Below are 23,360 nucleotides of genomic sequence, written 5' to 3' on the forward strand. Positions count from 1 at the left end.
ATATCAGCTGTGCGCAAAACCAGAACAGCTCCAAAGTTCTATTCCTCAGGCCTGGCTTGAAGAATTCCCTAATTCCTGGGCAGAAGTTGCCGGGTTAGGGCTGGCAGTCAACCAGCCCCCAGTAGTAGTGACCCTAAAGTCCACCGCCTCTCCAATTCGGGTAAAACAATACTACTTAAGCAAGGAAGCTTGGGAAGGAATCAAGCCCCATATAGAGAAATTCCTTGGCTTGGGAGTACTAAAGCCCTGCCAATCAGCCTGGAACACTCCCTTATTGCCAATCAGCCTGGAACACTCCCTTATTGCCGGTCAAAAAGCCAGGGACTAGAGACTATAGACTGGTGCAAGACTTATGGGAAGTAAATAGCAGAGTACGGGACATACATCCTACGGTGCCAAATCCCTATAACCTGCTCAGCACTCTCCATCCTGAAAAGACTTGGTATACTGTGCTTGATCTAAAAGATGCTTTCTTTTCCCTGCCCTTGCATAAGGATAGTCAACCCTTGTTTGCTTTCGAGTGGGTCAATCCTGAGACGGGATCTTCGAGCCAACTGACTTGGGCATGCTTGCCTCAGGGGTTCAAAAACCCCCCCACCATTTTTGATGAAGCTCTTCATAGAGACTTAAGCCCCTTCAGAAGTCAGCATCCCAGAGTCACCTTGCTACAATATGTGGACGACTTACTGTTGGCAGCAGACACTAAGGAGGACTGTGAGTATGGAACCCGAAAACTGTTGAGTGAGCTAGCCACACTGGGGTACCGAGCCTCGGCCAAAAAGGCCCAAATCTGTAAGAATGGAAAGCAATGGCTCACCGAGGCTAGAAAGAATACTGTAACACAGATACCCCCACCCATGACCCGAAAGTAGCTACGAGAGTTCTTAGGGACAGCGGGATTCTGCTGGTTGTGGATCCCAGGGTTCGCAGCCCTTGCTGCCCCACTATACCCCTTGCTCAAAGGGAGTGCTGATTTCCAGTGGGGAATAGAACAGCAGGAAGCCTTCGACAGCATTAAGAAAGCGCTCCTGTCGGCTCCAGCTTTAACCCTCCCAGACGTGAATAAACCTTTCATGCTCTACATAGAGGAAAGGAGAGGCGTGGTCAGAGGGGTACTAACACAGGCTTTAGGCCCCTGGAAGAAACTGGTGGCCTATCTGTCCAAACGATTAGACTCAGTTGCCAGCAGATGGCCACGCTCTCTCAAGGCCATCGCGGCAGCTGCGCTCCTGGCAAAAGATGCAGATAAACTCACTCTAGGGCAGAAGCTGACCATCATAGCCCCTCACGCCCTGGAAAGCATAATCTGCCAGCCTCCAGATAGGTGGATGTCAAATGCCAGAATTACCCACTATCAGAGCATCCTCCTAGACAAAGACAGGGTGACTTTCGGGGCCCCGTCAGCCTTAAACCTGGCTACCCTGCTTCTGGACGAGACCGAGGGACCTGTGCTGCACACTTGCGACTAGATATTAGCTGAAGAGACCGGAATCCACAGAGACTTAAAAGACCAACCATTACCTAACTCAGAGGTAACCTGGTTTTCGGATGGAAGCAGCTTTCTCCAACACGGTAAGAGGCGAGCGGGAGCGGCGGTAGTCAGTGGGATAAAAGTTATTTGGTCTTCTAGCCTCCCGGAGGGAACATCTGCCCAAAAAGCTGAACTAATTGCCCTCACAAAAGCTCTAGAAATGGCAAAAGAAAAACGAGCGACTATCTATACAGATAGCCGTTATGCCTTTGCCACTGCCCACGTACATGGAGCAATTTACCAACGAAAAGGGCTATTAACCTCAGCTGGTAAAGAAATCAAACACAAAGAGGAAATTCTTAAACTCCTGGCAGCAGTCATGCTTCCCAAAGAACTAGCCATTGTCCACTGTGCTAGCCACCAAAGAGGCTCGGACCCAGTAACCATGGGTAATAGGCGAGCTGATGAAGAAGCAAAAGCGGCAGCATTAAGGGACCCTATAAACTTGGTCCTAGTAACCAAGGAAAACCAGCAACCCCCTGGGACACTATCTGAGGTTACACCCCAAGGAGAATCGGAAGCCCTAGCTTACATAAAGCAGGTCCACCAGCTCACTCACTTGGGGACAGGGAAACTACAGCAGCTCCTGCAAGACCAGAGGGAATTGTACCCTCTGGCAGCCTCAAAAAGGAAAGAACTGGCAGATCGCGTAGCCAGAGTATGTCAGGCATGCCAAATCGTAAACGCCTACCCCACCAAAACTCCTAATGGAAAAAGACTAAGGGGAACTCGACCTGGGCAGTCCTGGGAAGTTGACTTTACTGAAATTAAACCTGTGAAGTATGGACTTAAATACTTACTAATTTTTATAGACACCTTTTCAGGATGGGTTGAAGCCTACCCAACTAAGAGAGAAACGGCCCAGGTCATAGTCAAGAAGATTATGGAAGAAATTTTTCCCCGGTTCGGTCTACCAAAGGTAATAGGGTCAGATAACGGACCCGCATTTGTAGCCCAGGTAAGTCAGGGTGTGGCCAGGATATTGGGGATTGATTGGAAATTGCATTGCGCATACAGACCCCAAAGCTCAGGACAGGTAGAAAGAATGAACAGGACAATTAAAGAGACCCTAACCAAATTAGCTATAGAGACTGGCTTACAAGATTGGACCATGCTCCTGCCTTATGCCCTGTTCAGGGCCAGAAATACCCCCTCTGCTCTCATGTGTAATCTGACCCCTTATGAAATCTTGTATGGAGCGCCACCTCCAGTCAAGGACATGTCCTCCATTCTAGAAGTTAATAATTCCCTTCATACCCCCTTACTTGACAGGCTCGAGCCTTAGAAAAAGCCCAGCGGCTCCTGTGGTGACAGCTCTCCACCTCCTACCAGCCAGGGGATGACAGAACTCCGCATCAATATCAGGTGGGGGACTTTGTCTACGTCTGCCGCCACCAGGTACAGACTCTTGAACCTCGCTGGAAAGGACCGTATCAGGTACTCTTGACCACCCCCACCGCAGTCAAGGTTGATGGCATCGCATCCTGGATCCATGCATCTCACCTCAAACCTGCACCTTCACCGTCCGAGTCCCAATGGAAACTGGAAAAGACTGACAATCCCAAGTTGCGGGTTTGTAGGGCTACTACTCCTTCTCCTCCTTCCCCCAGGGGAACCCAATTCTAACCCGCATAAGCCTTGGAAATGGACAATATCCAAATGGGATGATGGGAACTATAAAAACTTGGGAGGGAGCAGGGGAGCCTTCTTTTCTAGTGACCCCTTATAATCTTACCATTCTGGGGAACGAGCCCTGTTGCAACCTGAAGAATGAGAGGTGCAACAGGGATGGTTTGAATCTAAGTTCCCCTGGTTGACGACGCTATTATCTGCTCTCGCTGGGCCTTTAACTGTGTTACTTTTAATAATAACTATAGGACCATGTATTCTAAATAGAATTATACAGTTTTTGCAAACGCAGACAGGAAATGTCAAATTAATGCTCATCAGACAACAGTACTCAGTGTTAAATAACCCAGAAAATCTCTAAGATTAGAGGTATATACAAAAAGGAGTGGGGAATGTAAAAAGGGATTTTATAAAGCTTAACAGTAGCTAATTTTTCCTGCTTAATTTAGCTATTTACATATATTTAGCTTCTGAACAACAGAAATATCCAGCAAAAGCATTTGTGTCATTTTATATTCATTGCTATGCATCTGATAAGAATTGTAGAGAAAAGAGTCAGGGGCCCCATCAGGCTGAAGAAAAACCACCCGGGACTTTCCTGGGGCGGTTATCTGCTTCTCGCAACCCCCATGACTCCTGGCACCTTATCTACTTCTCGCAACCCCCATGACTCCTGGCGCCAGAAATACTTGTTGTGAAACTGTTCGTTATCTACTTCCTGCATAAAGCAGGACCTGTAACTCATGTTCAACCCTCTAACCCTCCCCCCATCCTGGCCCTTAAAAGGCCTCCCCAAACCCAGGCTCGGGGCTCTCTGTTCCTGCGTGTTCAGTGAGCCCCACGCATGTGTGGTAAATAAACCCCTTGCATGTTGCATGAGAGAACGTCTCTTGGAGTCCTCCTTTGCATGGCAAAACTCTCGAATTCTTACACTTTGAAAGGCAATTGTATACGCTGGTGTCCATTCCAAAGTGTCTTTTTCTTATCCCTTCAGGGCCAAATATATGGGTTTGGTTATTAACCCAAAACTGGTTATCTACAGTCAATATTAGCTGGCCACACCCAAGAACCCTTTGAGTTCTTTTTTGGTCTTTGTCATGGTTACTCATCAAAGAGCCTCTTTTCTATTAAGCAGCAGAGCTTGTTGTCCTTGTAGACAGAGAGAGCTCAAATCTTAGGTATTTGTAATGGGTCTGTGCCATCTCAGCCCTTTCCTCAGATAATTTATATACTTTCTTGACTGGGCTGTTAGCATTGTTATGGTATTAGTGTCTGAGGATTCTGAAGTTTTGCTGGCTATAAGAATATCATCTACATATTGAAGCAAATGTTTCTTATGGAGATTACCACCTGGAGACCTCTGGACAAGGCCTGTCCAAATAGAATAAGGATATTTTTAAAACCTTGAGGAAATATAGCCCCAGAATATTTCTGTGTCAGATTCCTCACACTTGAAGGGGAAAAGTTTCTAGAATCTTTATCTAATGGGATGCAATAGAAGACATCTAAACCAAAAATCAAGTGTATGCCTCAGAAATATTGATGAAGAGAGCATGTAGAGTAAACCCTAGTTGGATGTGTATCTTCTGTTATTTGATTTATAGCCATCAAACCTTGGTCAAGTCTGTAATCTTGAATCCTCGGTGGGCTAGTTTGAAAGGATTTATGTATCCTAAAAAAGCCATGTTTTAATCTTAATCAATCTTGTGGGAACAATTGTTTCTTTTAACCCTTATTCAGCACCATAGGTTTGAAATTTGATTAGATTATCTCCATGGAGATGTGATTCACCCAATTCTGGGTATTAGCTTTTGAATAGAAGCACATATGACTCCACCCATCACAGGTGGATCTTGAGTAGTTTACTGGAATCTTTTAAAAGCAGAAATGCTTTGGAGAGAGTTCCTTTTAAAAGACACAAGAAAGCCACAGCAGAGTTGAGCAGAGCCATGGCAGAGCCATGAGGCTGAGAGCCCATGGTGCCAGAGATCTTTGGAGATGAAGAAGGAATATGTCTGCAGGGCAGCTTCCTGAAACAGGAAACCTGGAGAGAAAGATAGCAGACACCACAGTGTTTGCTATGTGCCTTTCCAGTTGCGAGAGAAACCCTAATTCAGCCTTTCTTAAGTAAAGGTAACTTCTTGTTGGTGTCTTTATTTGGAAATTTTATAGACTTGCTTCAATTGGGACATTTTCATAGTCTTAGAATTGTGGACTTGCAACTTAATAAAAGCCATTTAAAAGCTGTTCTGGGGCAGGCCACTGTGGCTCCATTCAGTCCTTGTGTCTGCCCACGTGGGAAAAAAAGGGTGTTCAGTTTCTGGCATATTGCATCCCAGAAGTTAGCAAACCAGAATACTTGGTTTTAGCACTGACAAAATAATGGTGTCCAAGTCTGATTGAGAGGGTCTCATTAGAATCCATTCTAGAATTCTGTTAGTTAATGGCAATGAAATAATGTGCTCTCTGGCTTCTCATATAAGTGGATATTGTTTTAAATGTGGTGTAATGATGTCCAGCCACAATGTTACATGACTTCCTGAACATCTTTGGCTCACCTTAGGGGACCCCTTTAGCCCATACCTCAATATGAATTTGTTGCTTGATGTTTTGAGTACACTGATTCATTCTGGGCAGACTGTTAGGCTTAAAATTGCTGCTTGCGAAGCACAGGTATGGATTGCTAGACTCTGTAAGTTCATTTCATCAAGTTAGAAAGAGATATTGGCTTGTAAAGAAATTTGTAAGCCAACTGATCTTCTCTAATTTGTGGCAACTTTGGGCAAAATCTGCTATTAGCAACTCTAGACACGCCCAAAACAGTGATGGATTCCTTTGAAGTACAATTAAGTTTAGGATTTAAAATTGAATAAGTTGCTCCCATATCCACTGGGAAAGTAACTAGTTTTATACCCACTTGGAGTGAGATTTAATGTTCGAAGTGGGTGATCAGGATAGATTATTCCTTTACTGGTGGAAAATACCCCGGGGACTCATTGTTCCAGGTCATTATCTTTATCTCTTGTCAGCTATGGGCATTAGATTGCTGGTATACATTTTGTTTCCTTTCATGTCAAGCTGCATCATTCCTTATTTCAGTAGACACATTGCTAGCAGAGACCATGGCTTTCCCTGGGTCCACTGGAGTCTTGCATTTCACAGACTTTGGCTGCTTCACAGTCTTACTCAGGACTTCCCCTAAGAGATTAGCATTGAGGTTAGCTAGGTAAGTATATTGCTGCTCTTTTTTACATGCAGAATCCTGATGATAAAAATTTTTAAAGGTAATTTCCATAAGCTCAAATATTGGTTTACTTAGTTTTCTTCCAGCTTTTGCAATTTCCCAGAAATCTTGAGGGCAAAAAACTTTGGCAAATAAAGGACTGATTTATATTGTGTTTATTTATTTAGTTTTTAGGGTTTATTAGTAAACATGCATTAAGCCCTGAATACCCTCTTAGAAATCCTGAGGGGATTTCCTTTTGATCTTGGATGACTTCTTGTACTTTACTCAAGTTATTTTGTTTAAGCACCAGCTTACAGAGGTCCATTATAATGCAAGCTTTATAATGATCCAATTTTGTCCTGGTGGCTTGTTCATTTGTACTCTAATGGATGTCAACTTATGGAATGGATAGGTTTTCCAGGGATGTGTACTGCATTTCTTAGGTTATTATTGCTTAAAGAATTATTGTGCTGTTTAAAACTGTCATGTACTCCAGAAAAAAACATGTTCTTTTAACCCTCATTCAATCTTGTGGGGGAAGATGTGTTCATTTAATCCTGATCCAATATTGTAGGGTGGGAACTCCTGGTTAGGTTGTATCCTTGAAGAGGTGACCCATCCAATTGCAGGTGGCAACTTTCTATTAGACTGAGATGTGACTTAACCCATTCACAGTGGGTCTTAATTTGCTTACTGGAATCTTTAAGAAAACTCACAGAAAGGGGAAGAGTTCAGAACTGATGCAGAAACAAACATTTGAAGATACATGGAGTGTCAACACAGATGCTTGGATAGCTAATACAGAGATTAGACATCTGGAGATGGAGAAGGAGCTGAGAGAGCCATTTGAACCAAGAAGTCTGTAGGAAAGAAATTGCCAACTCCAGGAGATGTTAAGCTAAGAGAAGAAACCCAAAGTTTTTCCCTTAGTAGCTAACTGAGGATCCACAGATACTTGGAGAGGAAGCTGCTGCACTCAAAGACAGGAAGCACCAGAAGCAGGAACAAGGACCAGCAGATGCCAGCCACATGCCTTCCCATGTGATAGACATTGATCTTTCTTAAGACTTAAGATACATTTTTCTGGATGTCTTAGTTTGGACATTTTAAAGGCCTTAGAGCAATAAACTTGCAAATTAATAAATCCCCTTTATAAAAGCCAATCCATTTTTGGTATATGGCATTCCAGCAGCATTAGCAAACTGGACAGATTTTGGTACCAGAGAAGTGGGATGCTGTGGTTTGCAAATACTAAAAATGTTGGAATGACTTTTTACATGGATAAAGAGAAGGTTCAGGAAGAATTGTGATATGAGTGATAGAGAAGGCCTACATTATTTTGAAGAAGCTGTTAGAAATACAGACTCTAAAGATACTTCTGATGAGGCCTTATCTAGAAATGATAACTGTGTCAGGCAAACTGGAAGAAAGGTGATCCTTGGTTTATAGTGGCAGAGAATTTGGAAAATTAGAGCACTGATATTGGAAGGTAGGCAGCATTTGAAGGCCATAACCTGGGATACTTAGCTGAGGAAATTTTCAAACAAAGTGTGGAAAATGCAGCCTTGTTGCTCCTTGGAGCTTATAAGAAAACATCACAGGAAAAGGATAAGTTGAGAACTGCACTCTTGGGTACAAAGAAACCCGAAATTGACGGTACTTAAATTCTGGGCTTCCAGAGAGCAAGACCCCATAAAATAAAGCCCAGCATGTGAATTTAAGCAAACATTAAACAAATAAGCCATGCCAAAAAGCCTGGCTTGGAGATAGAGTTATCCAGAAGGGATTTGGGAAAAGTCTTATAGCTTGATGGCTTTGATTCCTGTATGCTACATGCTAAATCAAAAATATTTTTGTGAGATATGTATTAAACAGAACCACTGCTAGACTAGTCTAAAATGACAGAATGAAGGAAAAATTGCTTCAAAGGCAGAATCATGGAAACTAAGTCATACAGCCAGGAAATCTTGGATTAGGAGAGTAGACCTACCCATTTACATGTAAGGGTGAGTTTGCTCTTAAGGCAGAGGGCAAGCCTTCTGCCTCAATGTTCAGGAAGAGTTTTGGTGTTGCAGATTTCACTCACTCAGAGTGAAACCCATTCCTGGGATATTGGGGAGAGCCTGTGTGCCATCCATTGCTCTGATGGGATTAAGAATGTGCCCTAAGACAGAAGATAATCCAAGTGCTACCCTGATGTTTGGAGAAGATAGAGCTGAGAATAAGGTGGTCTCCTCAATGTTCTCCAAGATAGCAACCCTCACCCCAGTATTTGGAGAGAGCAGGACCACTGCACAAGCTCTTGGAAAGCGGGGGGGGGGGGGGGGGTGCGGTACTATCTAGGTTGATAATGATGCTCAGACTTTGAAATCAAGTGCAATTTGTCTTGCAGGTTTTCAGAGCTGTTTGAATTTTATGAACCCAGTTTTTCTTTAGATTTCTCCATGGCAATGGGAATGTTTATCCTATGACTGCTCATCCTTTGTATATTAGAAGCTGAAAACATGTTGCTAAATTTAACAGGTCAAGAGCCAGAGGAGAATTTTTCCTTAGAACAGACCATTCCTGTAACTGACTTTGATGAAATTTTGTACTGTTTCTGACTTTTGTTTTGCATCTTTACTGTTGCTGAAATAGTTTAAGGCATTTGTGATATTGTGATGGAGTGGGATGTGTTTTTTATATGGAAACAATATGACTTTCAGGGTTTCAGAGGGTAGAATGTGGTGTTTTGAAACTGTTATGTATCCAAGAAGGGACATCTTCTTTTCAATCTAATCAAATATTTGGGGGGCAGCCATGTTCTTTTAATCCTGTTTCAACATTGTAGGTTGAGACCTCTTGATTAGGTTGTTCCATGGAGTTGGGGCACACCTAATTGTGACCTTTTGATAAGGTTGTTTCTGTGGAGATGTGAACATCCACCTGCGGATGTGGCCTTTTTATTAGACAGAGATGTGACTCCAGTCCTTCATGGTGGGACTTAATTTGCCTACTAGAGTCTAGGAGATCTCATAGGGAGAGAAATTGCACAGAACTGACACAGACACAAACATCTGGAGATATTTGGAGAGCCAATATAGAAGTTTGGAGTCCCAAGACAAATGATTGTATGACCAATACTGAGATCAGATATCTAGAGATGCAGAAGGATCTGAGAGAGCTATTTGAACAAAAGCCAAGAGGAAAGAAACTTCCAGCCCTGGGAGGTGCTAAGCTAAGAAATGAAAACCAATTTTACCTTGGAGTAGCAAAGTGAGGATCCACAGATGCTTAGAGAAGAAGCCACTGAAAACAGAACCAGGAATAAGGACCAGATGCTAGCCACATGTGTTTTGATTTGGCAGATATCAGCCTTTCTTAGGAGTCAGGATACGTTTCTCTGGATGCCTTTGTTTGAACATGTTAAAGGCCTCAGAACTGGAAATGTGTAAGAATAAATCCCTTTATAAAAGTCAGTCCATTTCTGTTGTATTACATTCTGGCAACATTAGCACACTGAAACTGTTATCATGATCAAGAGCCTCTTCAATTACAATTCTCCTTTCTTCTGAGCTCAATAGCTCATCTACTTTTGATTGAATATTAGCCCAATTTGAATTATGCATTGTGAGAACTGAATCAAATATGCTTTCCATTTTTCTGGGCTCTGCTTAATAGCTGGGAACCCAGATTTCTCATAGCATAGATCTGAGGTGGAAAAAGGGATATGTGTGCATATGTATTTCCTAGGTGTGCTCTGGTAATCTTTTCCAGATAGCACTTGTCTGAGAAGGAACTGTCACTGTCTTTGACTTCCAAAGGTACAGCCACATTACCTAAAAGTCATATCACTCTGGATATGAGGTGTGAGGGCCATTGCATGGGAGCTGAAAAGCTTCCTGTATTCATTCTTGGTCATCTGGCAAGAAAGCAGAGGGGGATGAGCAGGTGGGAGAACCAAACCTCGGATACCAGCAGAAAGGAGAGGGGAGCACAGGAGCTGTGGGTATCCACAAAGGGGCTTTAGCTGCCACTCCCTTGGTCAACAGCCCTGGGCACTCCACAACCTAATGTCCAGAAGTTTCAGCCACCAATCTCCCAGCCCAGAAATATGTAGCCCCAGTCAAGAGCTCAGAGCACTCTCTGGCTTGAAGCCTAAGTATACCAGTCACTAATTTTTCACCTTGAAGTTCAGAAGCCTCACCCAGCATTTTCTTCACTTGGGGGCTGTGAGTCTCAGCCAGCCCTTTCTTTTCCTAGGGCTGGGTCCTCCTTTATATCCTCTGGAGACAAAAGTTAAGGGGTTCTTTAAAAAATTCTCAATTTTTCTGGTAAAATGCCATCCCCAAACATTCTCACAGCAACATTTCATCCTGAGGTAGAGCCATAAAACACTACAAATAAGAAATTTAAATTCCATTTATTTATTCTCTTACAAATTCATTCAGCTACAAAACAACATTATACTTTACTGATCATTGACTTGGCTGTTTTTGGCCATCCCCCAATTCATACTGAGGCTAAATTATTTCACATATTCATGTCATGCTTTTCTTTCTCATGGGCTCACACCCATATTGCTCCCAATGCTTTGAATGCAATTTAAAAGATCATCCTGCTTAGTTTACTTAGATTTCTCACACATGTTCTTTGTCAATTTTAATAAATCTTCAGACAATGCTTTGAGACAAGACACAACAACAACCTAAAACCAAAATAAAAGCCTAGGCAAAAAGTTTCAGTGACATTTCCTTATGCCAGGGGCTGATCCTTTTTCCCAAACTAATCAAATTTCCAAGTGCAATATCTTGCTTAGAGCTTTGGCAGGAAGTGATATGCTATGAAATGCCCACATAGGACCCCCATCCATATACATTAAATTTGTAGTCACACACCAGACCTCTGCCCTCTGCAGTCAGCTGCCATCAGGATGCTAGAAACTCAGGGAAAGAAATTCTCTCATCTAGTTCTCAGAGAAAGAATTTGTCTGATGACCTTGGGGCCAAGAACTGAATATCTTACTTGGGGATCCTGAAATCGATCCAGCAGCCAGCCATTCAGATTTTAGGTCCCATGTTGTTGGATAAATTGGGATGACACCCCCAAATCTGCATTCATCCCTTGGTGCAGTTAATACACAGACATACCAAATGGAATGTGGAGGAAAAGAGGGTTTATTTATATCAGTGGAAGTACAGAGGGAAATTCTTAACCTATCTCCCTGTAGTGATTTTTCACATGGCTTTTATACATGTCAAAGACAAAGAAAGTTTATAATTTGGAGTAACATGCAACAGGGGTCTAAAGAACTTCATAAGTTCCTTATATTAGTTATTTACTACATCATTTACAATTATATCTTCAAAGACATATTTTGGATGGTACCTCCAAGTCTGGAGTGATAGATGAGAAAACTCAAACAACAGTGAGTTATGTACACCTTAGTTGGTGTCTATTCTTCCTGGGTACATGTTCTACATATTGCTTCTCTGTAAGACTCAATCCTAAGTAAATAGCTTGCTTACAGTTTTAAGGTTATAATCAAAATGCTAACACTACAGATTTAACTCATTAATTTGTAAGAATAATGTTGGCATACTGGCCAAAACTTCCAAATTAAATTTCATTTGCTTCTTAAATTTTTTGTGTGTTATACATTGAGATGCCTATTTATGCAAGAGTTGAACTTTCAAAAAATTATTAAAAAGTACACCTTTAGATTGCAAACTTTTTGGTGATATCAGACAAATAGAAAATATTTTTACAGAGTAATTTTTAAAATCTTTCTACAGGGTAATTTGGCTGCCTCTTTAGAAGCCACCTTTCATTGAGCTATGACAGAGAGTATTCAATTTTTGACACGAACAGCTAACATTGTATTTACTAGAGTTTAGTATTCCTGAGTGTCTTCCTGAGAATTATCTGTATCAAGAATGGTAAATAGGTGTTTTGTCGAGTGTGAACTTCACTTGATTGGTATTGACTATAATAAGAGGGGAAACTCAAGGTAAAAAATCACTTCCTTGTAGAAGAAGGAATGTTGTGAATTGATCTCCTAAATGTTAACCTAATGCCTAACCTGGCAGAAGGTGGAGGAATAAGGAGATGGCATAGTGAGGGTGGGTGAGATGGTTAGCAGCTGTTCCCTAAAGCATAACACCAACTAATCCCTTAGGTGTTTTATTTATAGCATAATCACCCCAAGAGATTTCCATTAAGGTTCTCTAACATGTTACTTAATCACTTATGGGTCAGTTGCTTTAACTTCCTAAAGTTTTATGGATGAAGTAAATCTTTTGTTTTACATTTCAAATGTTATATTTGCAGGCACCTGCAGATCATGGACTTTTATTTTTAACTGCTTTACCATAACACATTCTGTTGCAACACCACTATTTACTAAGCTGATCTTCTCAAGGGACATTTAATTTACCTCCAGATTTTCATTATTGAAATCTATTTTACAATTTCATGCCTGGCCACTTCATCCTGAAGACAGAGACAATACAGGCTCATGAAAATATACCTTGAGATATTAATCTTAGAATGTACACATCTTGAAATTCTCTAGATAATGCCAATTGCTCTTCAAACCAGTTGAATAATTTTACATTCTGAGCAGTGGGGTATATTCATTCCCAATTCTCCACATCAATGTCAAAACTTTATACTGTCAATTGTCAAAGTTTTGTCAGATGAATGTAAAGGGATATTAAATTTGGATTTTAATGTGGATTTTCTCATTCACTAGTGATTTGACTATCATTTAAGTTATTTGCCTTCTGGATGTTTTATAAAAATCACTTATTTATACACTGTTTGTTCTATTAAATTATTTTTCCTTTTAATTAATTTTGAAACATTTCTTAGATTCTGGTGATTGATTATTTGTTATGTATTTAGTGTATGTATTTTATGAGACTGTCCTTTATTTCTCAAAACTATTAATGTGTGTCTACCTTACAGAAAAGTTTTTAAAATGTATGTACTTACATTTACCAATGCTTCTAGGACATTTTATTTAGGGGAATCCAGAATTCATTTCAATATTTTGAGGTTACAATGATCAGATTTAGGTTTTTAATACTTCTGAATTTTATTTTTGTAAATGGCATGAAGTAGAGATTTTAAAAATGTGTGTATGTTTTTATTCTAATTCTCCCAAGAGCATTTTCTTCTCTATTTTTCCTTCTGTCTGATATGCAATGTATCCTCTGGTATATTTTGGTCTGCATATTAGCTAGGGTTCTTTAGAGAAACAGAATCAGCAGGAGATATCTGCAGTTATAAATTTATAAGTGTCTCATGTAACCATGGAAATGTAGAGTCCAAGGTCTGTAGGGCAGACCACAAGCTGGTAACTCTGATGAAGATCCTTGACAAACTCTCAGGAGAGGCAGGCTGAACAACCATGGGAATGGAAGAGTCCAAAATCTGTAGGGCAGGCTGTGAAGCTTACTACTCCAGTGAAGGGTCTGGATAAACTCCACAGGAGAGCTCACCCACTGAAGCAGGAAGAGTGACTCTCTTCTGAATCCCTCTTAATAGTCTTCCAGTGATTAAATTAAGCATCACTCATTACAGAAGACACTCCTTTTACCTGATTATAAATGTAATCAGCTGTGGATGCAGCTGACATAATCATGATTTAAGTCCATGAAATGTCCCCATAGCAACAGCAGGTCAGCACTTGCCTGACCAGATGACCAGGCACCACCATCTGGCCAAGTTGACACATGACTGTCCCCATCCATGACTGGGTTGGGTTCTTTTCCTTTGATACATTTTCTACACTGAACATACTTTTTAAATGACTATATTGTAGATATGTTATCTATTGGGCCTAGAACCAACTTTCTCATTCTACCTCAAAAATCTGTTTTAATTTTTATGGATCCTAAATTTGACATAGGAATTTCAAGCAAAATCCTAGAATTACATTAAATTAGGTTAAGATTTTGAATAAAAACTCACTGAAATGAAGATAAGGTTTTTTTCAGGAGAATTGACACATTGAGTCTTCTCATTATTGTACATGGTAGTCTATGCCAAATAATCTCATCTCCTTTATATCCTTAATTAATTTTAAAAACTATTTCATAAAAAAAAGTCTCCTCTTAGTTGAAAGTTATTCCGAGTTACTTTATATCTGAAATGTCCCTGTGAATGTGTATTATACGTTTGTCATAGGACAAATCAGAGTACTGTTTCTATGTTAAAATATTTTTGGGGGGGGTAACAAAAATTTTCTGTAGCAAGTAGGCTAAACATTTGCATAAATGGAAGCAGTTTCAAGATTAAAGGGATGAAGAGTAACTTCTACAGACATAAAGGAAAGTTAGCTTGACTCATTCATTGAAAGAGTGTTTCTTTGTTTTACCGGAACAAATTTAAGGCAGGTGGACTTTAATATGTATTGGATCAAATGTATAGAACTAGGAGCTTGATTGGCTTTCTGGGTAAGCTGCCTTGGTGGAAATTTGAATTTTCAAAAGATATTAAGATGACACTCAAGAGAGTTGAAAGAAGAGCTAATACATGAAGCTATTTAATTCTTTGAGGTCTCTAAGTCTAACTCTATATGATTTTTTTACTTTATTCTTACTGATCCTTTTAATCAGTGACTCTCCCTTGGCCAGTTTCCCCCATAAATTTGACTTTTTTGAAGAGTCCAGTTCTTTCTCTTGTAGCATGTTCCACGTTTTGGATTTGTACAGTTACTTTCATAGTATTGCTTGAATTCTATTTCAATCCTCTGTTTTCATTTCATCTGAATGATATGTTGAAATTTGGTTAAATTCAAGTTAAAAAGATTTTAAAGAATATCTCAAACATAATGTGTACCACTAAATGCAACACATCAGGTGACACATAATGACAGGTGTTTAACTATTATAGAAATTAATTTGATCATTTGGTTAGGAAGGTAACCATCTGTGCTGGTTTAAAAAGATGCATGCCCCTTAGAAAAGCCATGTTTTAATTAAAATTACATTTCATAAAGGTAGAATGATCCCTATTCAATACTGTATGTTTGAAACTGTAATCATCATCTCCCTGGATGATATGATTTAGTCAAGAGTGGTTGTTAAACTGGATTAGGTGACAACATGCCTCCACCCATTTGGGAGGGTCTTGATTGGATTACTGGTGTCCTATAAAAGTGGAAACATTTTGGAGAATGGGAGATTCAGAGACAGCAGAGAATGTTGCAGCACCGTGAAGCAGAGAGTCCACGAGCCAGCGACCTTTGGAGATGAAGAAGGAAAACACCTCCTGGGGAGCTTCATGAAACCAGAAGCTATAGACTTGTTGTAATTGGGACATTTTCTTGGCCGTAGAACTATAAACTAGCCACTCATTAAATTCCCCTTTTTAAAAGCCATTCTGTTTCATGGAAAAAGGGGAATTTAATGAGTTGCTGGTTTACAGTTCTAAGGCCAAGAAAATATCCCAATTTCTGTAGAAATGTCCAATCAAATCATCCGGGGAAAGATACCTTGGTTCAAGAAGGTTGATGATGTTCAATGATTCTTTCACATCTCGAAGGGCACATGGTGAACATGGCAGTGTCTGTTGGCTTTCATGCGGTTCTACTAAAAAGGGACTCTCTCCAAAATGTTTCCTCTTTTAAAGGATTCCAACAAGCAACTCCACTTTCAGTGGGTGGAGACACACCTCCATGGAAATCATTAATCAAAAGTTACCACCCACAATTGGGGGGTCACGTTTTCATGGAAACAATCAAAATGCTTCACCCAGAAAGAGTGAATGAGGATCAAAGGGCATGGCTTTTCTGGGGTCCACCACAGATTCAGACTGCGATATCACACTTTGGACCCCCAAAACAGATGCTCTTTCAAAATTCAGAATACATTGATTCCATAACACTATCAGAAAACCTTAAACATTTCAGTACCAAATGAAGTACCAAGTTAGAGACAGTACAAGATCTCAAGTCAGTTACAGGCATGGTCGTTCCTAAGGCAAAACTCTCCATTTGCTTTGGACCTTTGAAAACTCATAACAAGTTATTTGCTGCCAACACACAAAGGAGGAACATTCATAGGATACGTATACACATTTCCATAGGGAGGAAGGAACTCAGGGGTCACCGGACCCAAACAGTTTCAAAAACCTGCAGGACGAAGTCCACGAGATTTCAAAGTCTGATCCAAAGACACCAGAGTTGGAGAAGAGGAGTTTCCAGGTGTAAGTAAAAAGGTTTTCCTGCTTTGGGGGGAAAAATTCACCTACTTGAGTACACTGGAATTGGTGAAAGAGTAAAGAGGCTATCAGACATATCTGAATGAAGTGCAATGGAAAATTACACTAAAATTATATCAAAGCAGAAAATAAAGGATTGATGCAGAAAATAGGAAGACAAAGACAAATAAGGAGACATTTAGAGCCTGGGAGGAGGGGTGCCTCTGGGGGCAAAGAAGAGGTGAGGTGGGGGGATGGGCAGTGGGTGCCCCTTCCCCTGGGCTTCCCCTCCCCCACCCAGAGAACCTTTATGACTATTCTAAGCCCTGTGATGTCAGGCTGGCCCCTAGGCTGCAGTGTGCTTTCTCTGTGCCTACTTGCCAGACGTAGCAGTTCATTGTGGTTGGTGAAAACTTTTCTCTGTTTTTGGAGCAGTCCCAGTGACTCGTGGTTGAGCTCCTGCTCAGCCATGTGGGAACTGGGTCCCCTTATCCTCCTCTGGTCTGTACTGGGGCTTTGTGTCCTATGGCTCCACTGCAGGCAGAGGAAGGAGAAGTTCCAGGGAGTCAAAAAACCTCAAGACTCCAGTGAGGTAAGTAAGGGACCCTGGGCCTAGTCCACAGCAGAGATTCACTGTTTTCCCCTAGCCCGTGTCCACTTTCCCAAACCCATGTGTTGGCCCAGAGGGACAGCTCAGCATAAATCTCTCAGAATGAACATGCTATCATCTTGGGAACAGGTAGGGTGGGGAAATATCAGAGAGGGGCTTTTGATTCAATCCAAACTTCAGGGCCTTCCAGGTGGGTGGGGAAGAAGGTTACAGAATAAACCCCTAAATGCACGTCTGAGTGGGTATGGACTGTGATACTGGGAAATTCACGCTATCCAGAGAGACCCACTCAACACTCGTTCACTATCCAGATACCACCTCAGGTACCTCTGGACCAAGCCTGTTCCATGGGTTCAGCTCAGATGGAGAGCAATGCCGGGACTCTGAAGGGCTCTGAGAATAGGCTCTTGTGGAAACTCTGAGGTTGGGAGCAGCGCATGGTACACAGCACACTTGCTCCTGGAGAACTGAGATTCTGTGCCTGCTCAAAAGAAGATTCAGGACCTGACAAAATTAATGATCTCCTTCGGAAAACAATTATTTGTGTAATTTCAAGATGGAATAATAATAGAAAGGAATTGACTCCCTTAAAAATGAATAACAGGCAATATACAAAGGACACATTGTTGAGACATGAGGATCTGAAGGTTTCCTTCACAGATTGCAATTATATTCCTTGTTTCTTGGTCTTTCAGTGTCAGTGCAGAGACCCGGAGATGGAGAGAGAGGGTGGATTGAGAGGTAAGGCCCTGCTCTCCCTGCACACCTGCTCTAAGGGTGCAACACATCTCACAATCCCTGACAGTCCACCCCAACTGCACGGTCTGAGGATGTCAGGTGTTGGGGTGAGTCCCTCTCAGGGAAGAAAGGCCCCAGGGGGCAGGGTCGCAGGAAGGACACCCAAATCTTGGGGCATGCTCACATCCTGCTCCACCCGTACTTAGAAGGAAAGAAGAAAGGTGAGACCCAGTGAAGCAAATCTAGGTTGGCTTCAGAGGCAGGAATTCTGGTGCCTGCCATTGACAAAGATTTAACTGCACTAAAACTGAGGTTTCTACTGTGAAATAAGTTTTTTTCAGGTTAGTTCAAATATTTGTGGGAATCTCATGAGATAATTAATATGCAAGTACTTGATAAATGATTAAACATTAAACATGTGGGACCCTCCATGGTTTCCATTTACCAACTATCATTGTGACCTGAAGCTTGGAGCACTTACAATCTCTCCTCCAAGTCTTCCCTGTAGGGCTGTGACATGCAGCTCCATGGAAGTGTCTGGACTCCTCCTTCACCACATGTAACCCAACCTCCTGATTTCCCAGCTTGGAGAGCTTGCCAGGGAGGATCCCTGAGGACCTGGGACCGGAGTCCTCCTCAGGAAAGGTGATTTCTCTCTTCATATTTCCTACTCAGCCTTCTAACTTGTGCTGTCCAAGGGTCCCAGAGCTGTCTAGGGCGGAGCAGAGGGGGGTTGTACAGGGAGGCAATGTCAGAGAAAGCCCTGGGTGCAGGCTCAATGTCTACTAGAAAGTCAGGGACGCAAGAGGTGTGTCGGGCCAGAAGCTCCGACCCTGGCGAGGCTTGCCTGGGTGTCCAGACCCCCTTCTTCCTCTTCTGAAGCTTCCGCTTTCTGTCTTCCGCAGCCCCCTGTGCAAGCACCCTGGACCGGCCAGAGACCACAGAGTCACCTGTCATCCCTGGGTCTTTCCATCGACTCGGGATGCCCACCTGCCGAAGGGGTGCCTTGTGGAGGTCCCTATTTCCACAGTGACTCCTTCGGCAGTTTGGTTTCTGGCCTCCAGAGCATCTCCACACCCGCAGCTGTTACCATCGAGAGCTGCAATCTCCATCTTGGTCTCAACTGCCTCACTGTCTCCTCCACGGGCTGAACCACCTGCCCCTCTGGGGGAGACCCCTGGAACATGGGTGCATGTGTTGTTCTGTTTCCAGGTGGTGCCTGGGGAAGCCCATCATCCCCTACTCGTCACCACCTGGATGGTCTCCTGTCCTCCCACATTCCTTTCCTTCCTCTCCTTTCCCCCGTGTCCCTCCCTACCACTCCTCTCTCCTTCACCCCTGACCTTATTCCTGCCTCCATGGTCCCCCCCCACATTGGCTCCCACATACCCATCCCCAATTTCCCTACAAACCCTGGGCTCATCCTCACCTCTGCCTCCTTGCTTCTCCTTCCCCCACACCTCTTTTCCCATTTCCCTGTCATCCCAGTTATCCCTGCCATGGGAGCATTTCTTGGCCCTGTCCCTGCCTGGCCCCTCCCTTTCTCTACCTTCACCCTCCACTCTGCCCACCTCTCTTCCCTCAAAATATTCGAGAGGGATTCCTCCACCCCAACCCCTGGCCCTTTCCTCCCTTCCCGCAGAGTTCCCTCCTGTCCCAGTACCCCTCCCCCTGCCTGACCTTCCCCAAACCACCTCAAGGCCTGACCCCACCATCGGACAGGCCAAAACCACCCTGCCCTGCAGGGATGAAGATAGTAACAGCAGGGGTGTGCAGGCCTGTTATTTTCCACCTCCAGCCACCCCTGCACAGCCACCGGCACTCCACCTCACCAGGAGGGCAACTGCCATCTGCCCCTCCAGGCTGGCAGTGACCCACGACCGTGGGTCATCTGAGGGTCCACAAGGACATAGAGTCCAGGCCCCAGGCTTGCCCAGGTAAAGTATGCCTCAAGTCAGGTAGGTGGCTCCTGGGGTCTCTCATTGCCATGTCCACAGGGTGGGGTCTGAGGGAACCTGGCAGCTGCTAAGTAAGTGGAAGCCTCGGGAGGCCAAAGAAGCAACCTCTGGCTGCAGGAACTCCCTAAGCTCCTCCTTGTAAGGAAGCACCACAATAAGATCACACTGCAAACACTTCTGAAAGAGGAGGGCCCCCTAATTCCACCTTAGAGCGTGTCCGCAGGAGAAGGGGATGAGGGACTCTGCAGACCTAAAGAAGAGGACCTCTGCCTCGGCCAGAGATTTTCCTGACACCCTTTGTTCCATCCCCTCCAGGAAATGAACGAAATGGGGCAGTTCTGAAGAGGACCCCCTGTGGGCACAGCAGTGACATCAAGGGATGCAAAGGCCCCCTCATAACATCTCAAGGGGGCCCAACCCCTAGGAGGTGCCCACAGGCTGAGAAGGAAAGCCCCCATGTCCTGGGCTCCCTCGTACGTGCAAGAGCACAATGGGCCCTCAGTGCCGCACACGAGGGTGGGCCCAGTGGAGGCCGGGCCTTTAGGGTGCCGGTGAGAGGAAGGCGGAGAAGAGTACAATTCTCTCAAAACACGGAGAGCATCTACTATTCTCCAGCAGCACCCCCAAATGAACTGCGTGGCACACCCTCACCAGCGCCCCGCAGACGCTTCTGTTTAGGCAGTCTGTGCTGCTGGGCTGCCAGGGATTGACACCTCTTGCTCCCTAACGGGATAAGATAAAATATTTTATCTGAAGCTACTGTCTTTTATGATAATTTGTTATTTATCAAACTAATACACCAAACACCAAAAAGTAAAACAAAAAAGACCAAGAAGCCAACACTCATTCTTCACATATTTTTATGTCTCCCAAGAATTACCCCCAGTTTATAATTCTTAAGTGTTACTTTGTGGGAGATATCAAGTCAAGCCTCAGGCATTCCCTGAAATCTGTGCAATGTGCTCCATACTTAACAGCAATTGCTCAAAATCTTGACAGATTACTATTTTTAAATCTTGTCTATAAAACCCTTGTCTTTGTGTTCCTTTTTGTTTTCAAGTAGATTCTTCCAGTGTTCTGACACTGGTTTCCTTTGTTTAAGAATGTGAAGCCCGGTGGACATTTTTTCCTGAGTTCTTACCAGAGTCATTCTTCATTCACTCTGAAATTACTAGGCTTTCATTGAACAATATTATCCTAACTGTAGCAGACACAGATTAGTGGAAAAATCAATCAAACATTAAAAATAAACAAACCTGTCTCTAAGTTCCTTCCTAAACATGGTAGACCCTTCAATTTTATGATCCTCACCACAGCTACTGGCTTAGCTGATTAGCAAATGCTCTATAAACATGCACAAAGTATCCTGAATTTTCCTGCTATTTGGCACAATGGTAATGAATTGAGAAATATTCCTCCATTCAGATCTTTGATTTTTAAATATCCATGTTTCTCTCTCTCTCTCTCTCTCTCTCTCTCTCTCTCTCCTGGGTTTTAAAAATGAATTCTGGCTTTTGTAAATGAAAAAATAAAGCAGTCCATAATTGTGAATATATTTATGGAAATCAAATTCATTGATGCCCCTTTCACACCTTACAGATCCACAGTACATTTACCATTATCTAACTCTCTGGCTTACTAGAGCTGAAACCAATGCTTTATTGTTATAGCAATGGCATTTGTTGCTTTCATTGAATGATAAGGAGAAAACATTAATAGAGCAAATGGATGTGGCACTCTGTGGAAATGTTGGAGGGAGAATGAAAAAATGTACTGTCATCACCCCCAGGACTGTGAATATTGAGATATCACATGCATTATTACAATATTAGGTTCAAAAAGGAAATTTTGCAGATGTAATTAAGGTTATTAACCAATGTTGCTATGGGAACAGGTAAAACAGTAAATTTTGTGCCATTACATTAAGAGCATATAAAATGACATTAAGGAAATGTCTAGAAATTAACAGTCCTATTATAATGATAACATAGTTTAAATTTCCAGGAAATTTTAGAAATTTAAAACTTGTAGGCACCTATTCGTTATGGCTTTTGAAATATTAAAAGAATGACAATATGTAAGAAACAAACCCAGATCGGAATTGGGGATTTTTGTGTAACTGTCTCAGCAGTGGATAGAATAAGCAGAAAAATTATCAGCAAAGCTAATAGAGTATTCTAACCATTATGAATAATAAATTTTATTTAATTTTTTCTATACAGAACACTGCAAACACCAGCAAAATACACAAAACCAAAATTAGGGACTCAAAAAGGCATTTGTTTACAATTATCAAAGGCAGCATTATTCACAATAGCCTAAATGTAGAAATAGCTTGAGTCCATCAAGATACATGGATACATACATACATACAGTTGAACCACATTCAGTGATAAAATTGAACATAGTTCAGATATATTCATTTGGATTCATGCATTTGGATGAACCTTGAAGACATGTTGAGTGAAATAAAGGAAACACAATAAATAGACTGATATTTTAAGATTCCACTTGTATGAAACAGCAAGAATATGCAAATTCACAGAAACAGGAAATAGATTACAGGTTACCAGCAGTGAGCGTAGTGAGGATGTGGAGTTAATGTTTAATGGGTACAGAGTTTCTGTTTGGAATGATGGAACTGTTTTTGCCATAGATAGTGGTCAAGGTCATTGTCAATTAATCAATACCTCCTTATTGTATGTTTGAAAGGGGTGAAAATGGAAAATTTTATATTGCATATATGTGTTATCATATACACAAAGATAAAGATACATCTCTTATCAGACCCGTAATAAACTTGCAGAGGTGAAGGGGGAGAATGAGAAGGGTTAAGAGGCCAACACAGTCATAATGTCAAAGACTACAGCAGCTCTGACCAGGCAAGAAATAAGAAGGGGTCAGCTGTGCATGTGCTTGGAAGACGAGGCATAGGATTTGCTGGTGGGATGGAGAGGAGTTGAAGAAAAAGAGAGAAATCAAGAAGCACAGCAAATTCTTTCCTGAACACCTGTCCAGATACATGGGAAGGGAAAAAATGAGGTGAGGCAAGTTCAAGGAGGAGTCTAGTGTTTGCTTTTGGCACATTACGCGTCCATATGCAGGGTTTGTGGAAGCAGCTGTGTGAATATGGCCTGAATAGAAAAGATGTTGAGGGGTAGCCGCAGCGCCTTGTAAGTAAGTTCCCCTAATAAATGCTAAAGCAGAGATTGTCCTGGGGCTTAGTGCCTTTCCTCAGAATCTCAACAAGCACCATTGTGGGCCTATGCTCAAAATTTGACCACACGGTATTAAGGAAAATGAAGTCTTCATCTCTGAAAACACAAAAGGTAGAGCACCCAGGGCTTAGGCAGGAGTGGGCCAGACAACAGATGGAGTTGAAATGGAGGTAACTGAGCCCAGAAAAAAGAAATGTCAGACTCTGAAAATGGTTTCCTTTGTAAGGAGAACATAGTTTATGGGTATGGTAGTGCTGTTTTC

General features: G+C 42.3%; 1 protein-coding gene across 1 annotated transcript in view; it reads left to right on the top strand.

Annotated features, from left to right (window-relative positions):
• Nucleotides 1–17,528: 17,528 nt before the first annotated feature.
• Nucleotides 17,529–23,360, top strand: part of LOC143683085 (uncharacterized) — a 5,999-nt gene continuing 167 nt past the window's right edge. Inside the window, exons 1-4 of the mRNA XM_077159370.1 lie at nt 17,529–17,925; nt 18,507–18,567; nt 18,828–19,804; nt 20,196–20,431. Of these exons, the coding sequence (XP_077015485.1) occupies nt 17,622–17,925; nt 18,507–18,567; nt 18,828–19,804; nt 20,196–20,431 (1,578 nt within the window). The 5' untranslated portion in view covers nt 17,529–17,621. The remainder of the gene's footprint in view (nt 17,926–18,506; nt 18,568–18,827; nt 19,805–20,195; nt 20,432–23,360) is intronic.

Source organism: Tamandua tetradactyla, chromosome 5 (assembly GCF_023851605.1).
Source record: "Tamandua tetradactyla isolate mTamTet1 chromosome 5, mTamTet1.pri, whole genome shotgun sequence".
NCBI classification, from domain to species: Eukaryota; Metazoa; Chordata; class Mammalia; order Pilosa; family Myrmecophagidae; genus Tamandua; species Tamandua tetradactyla.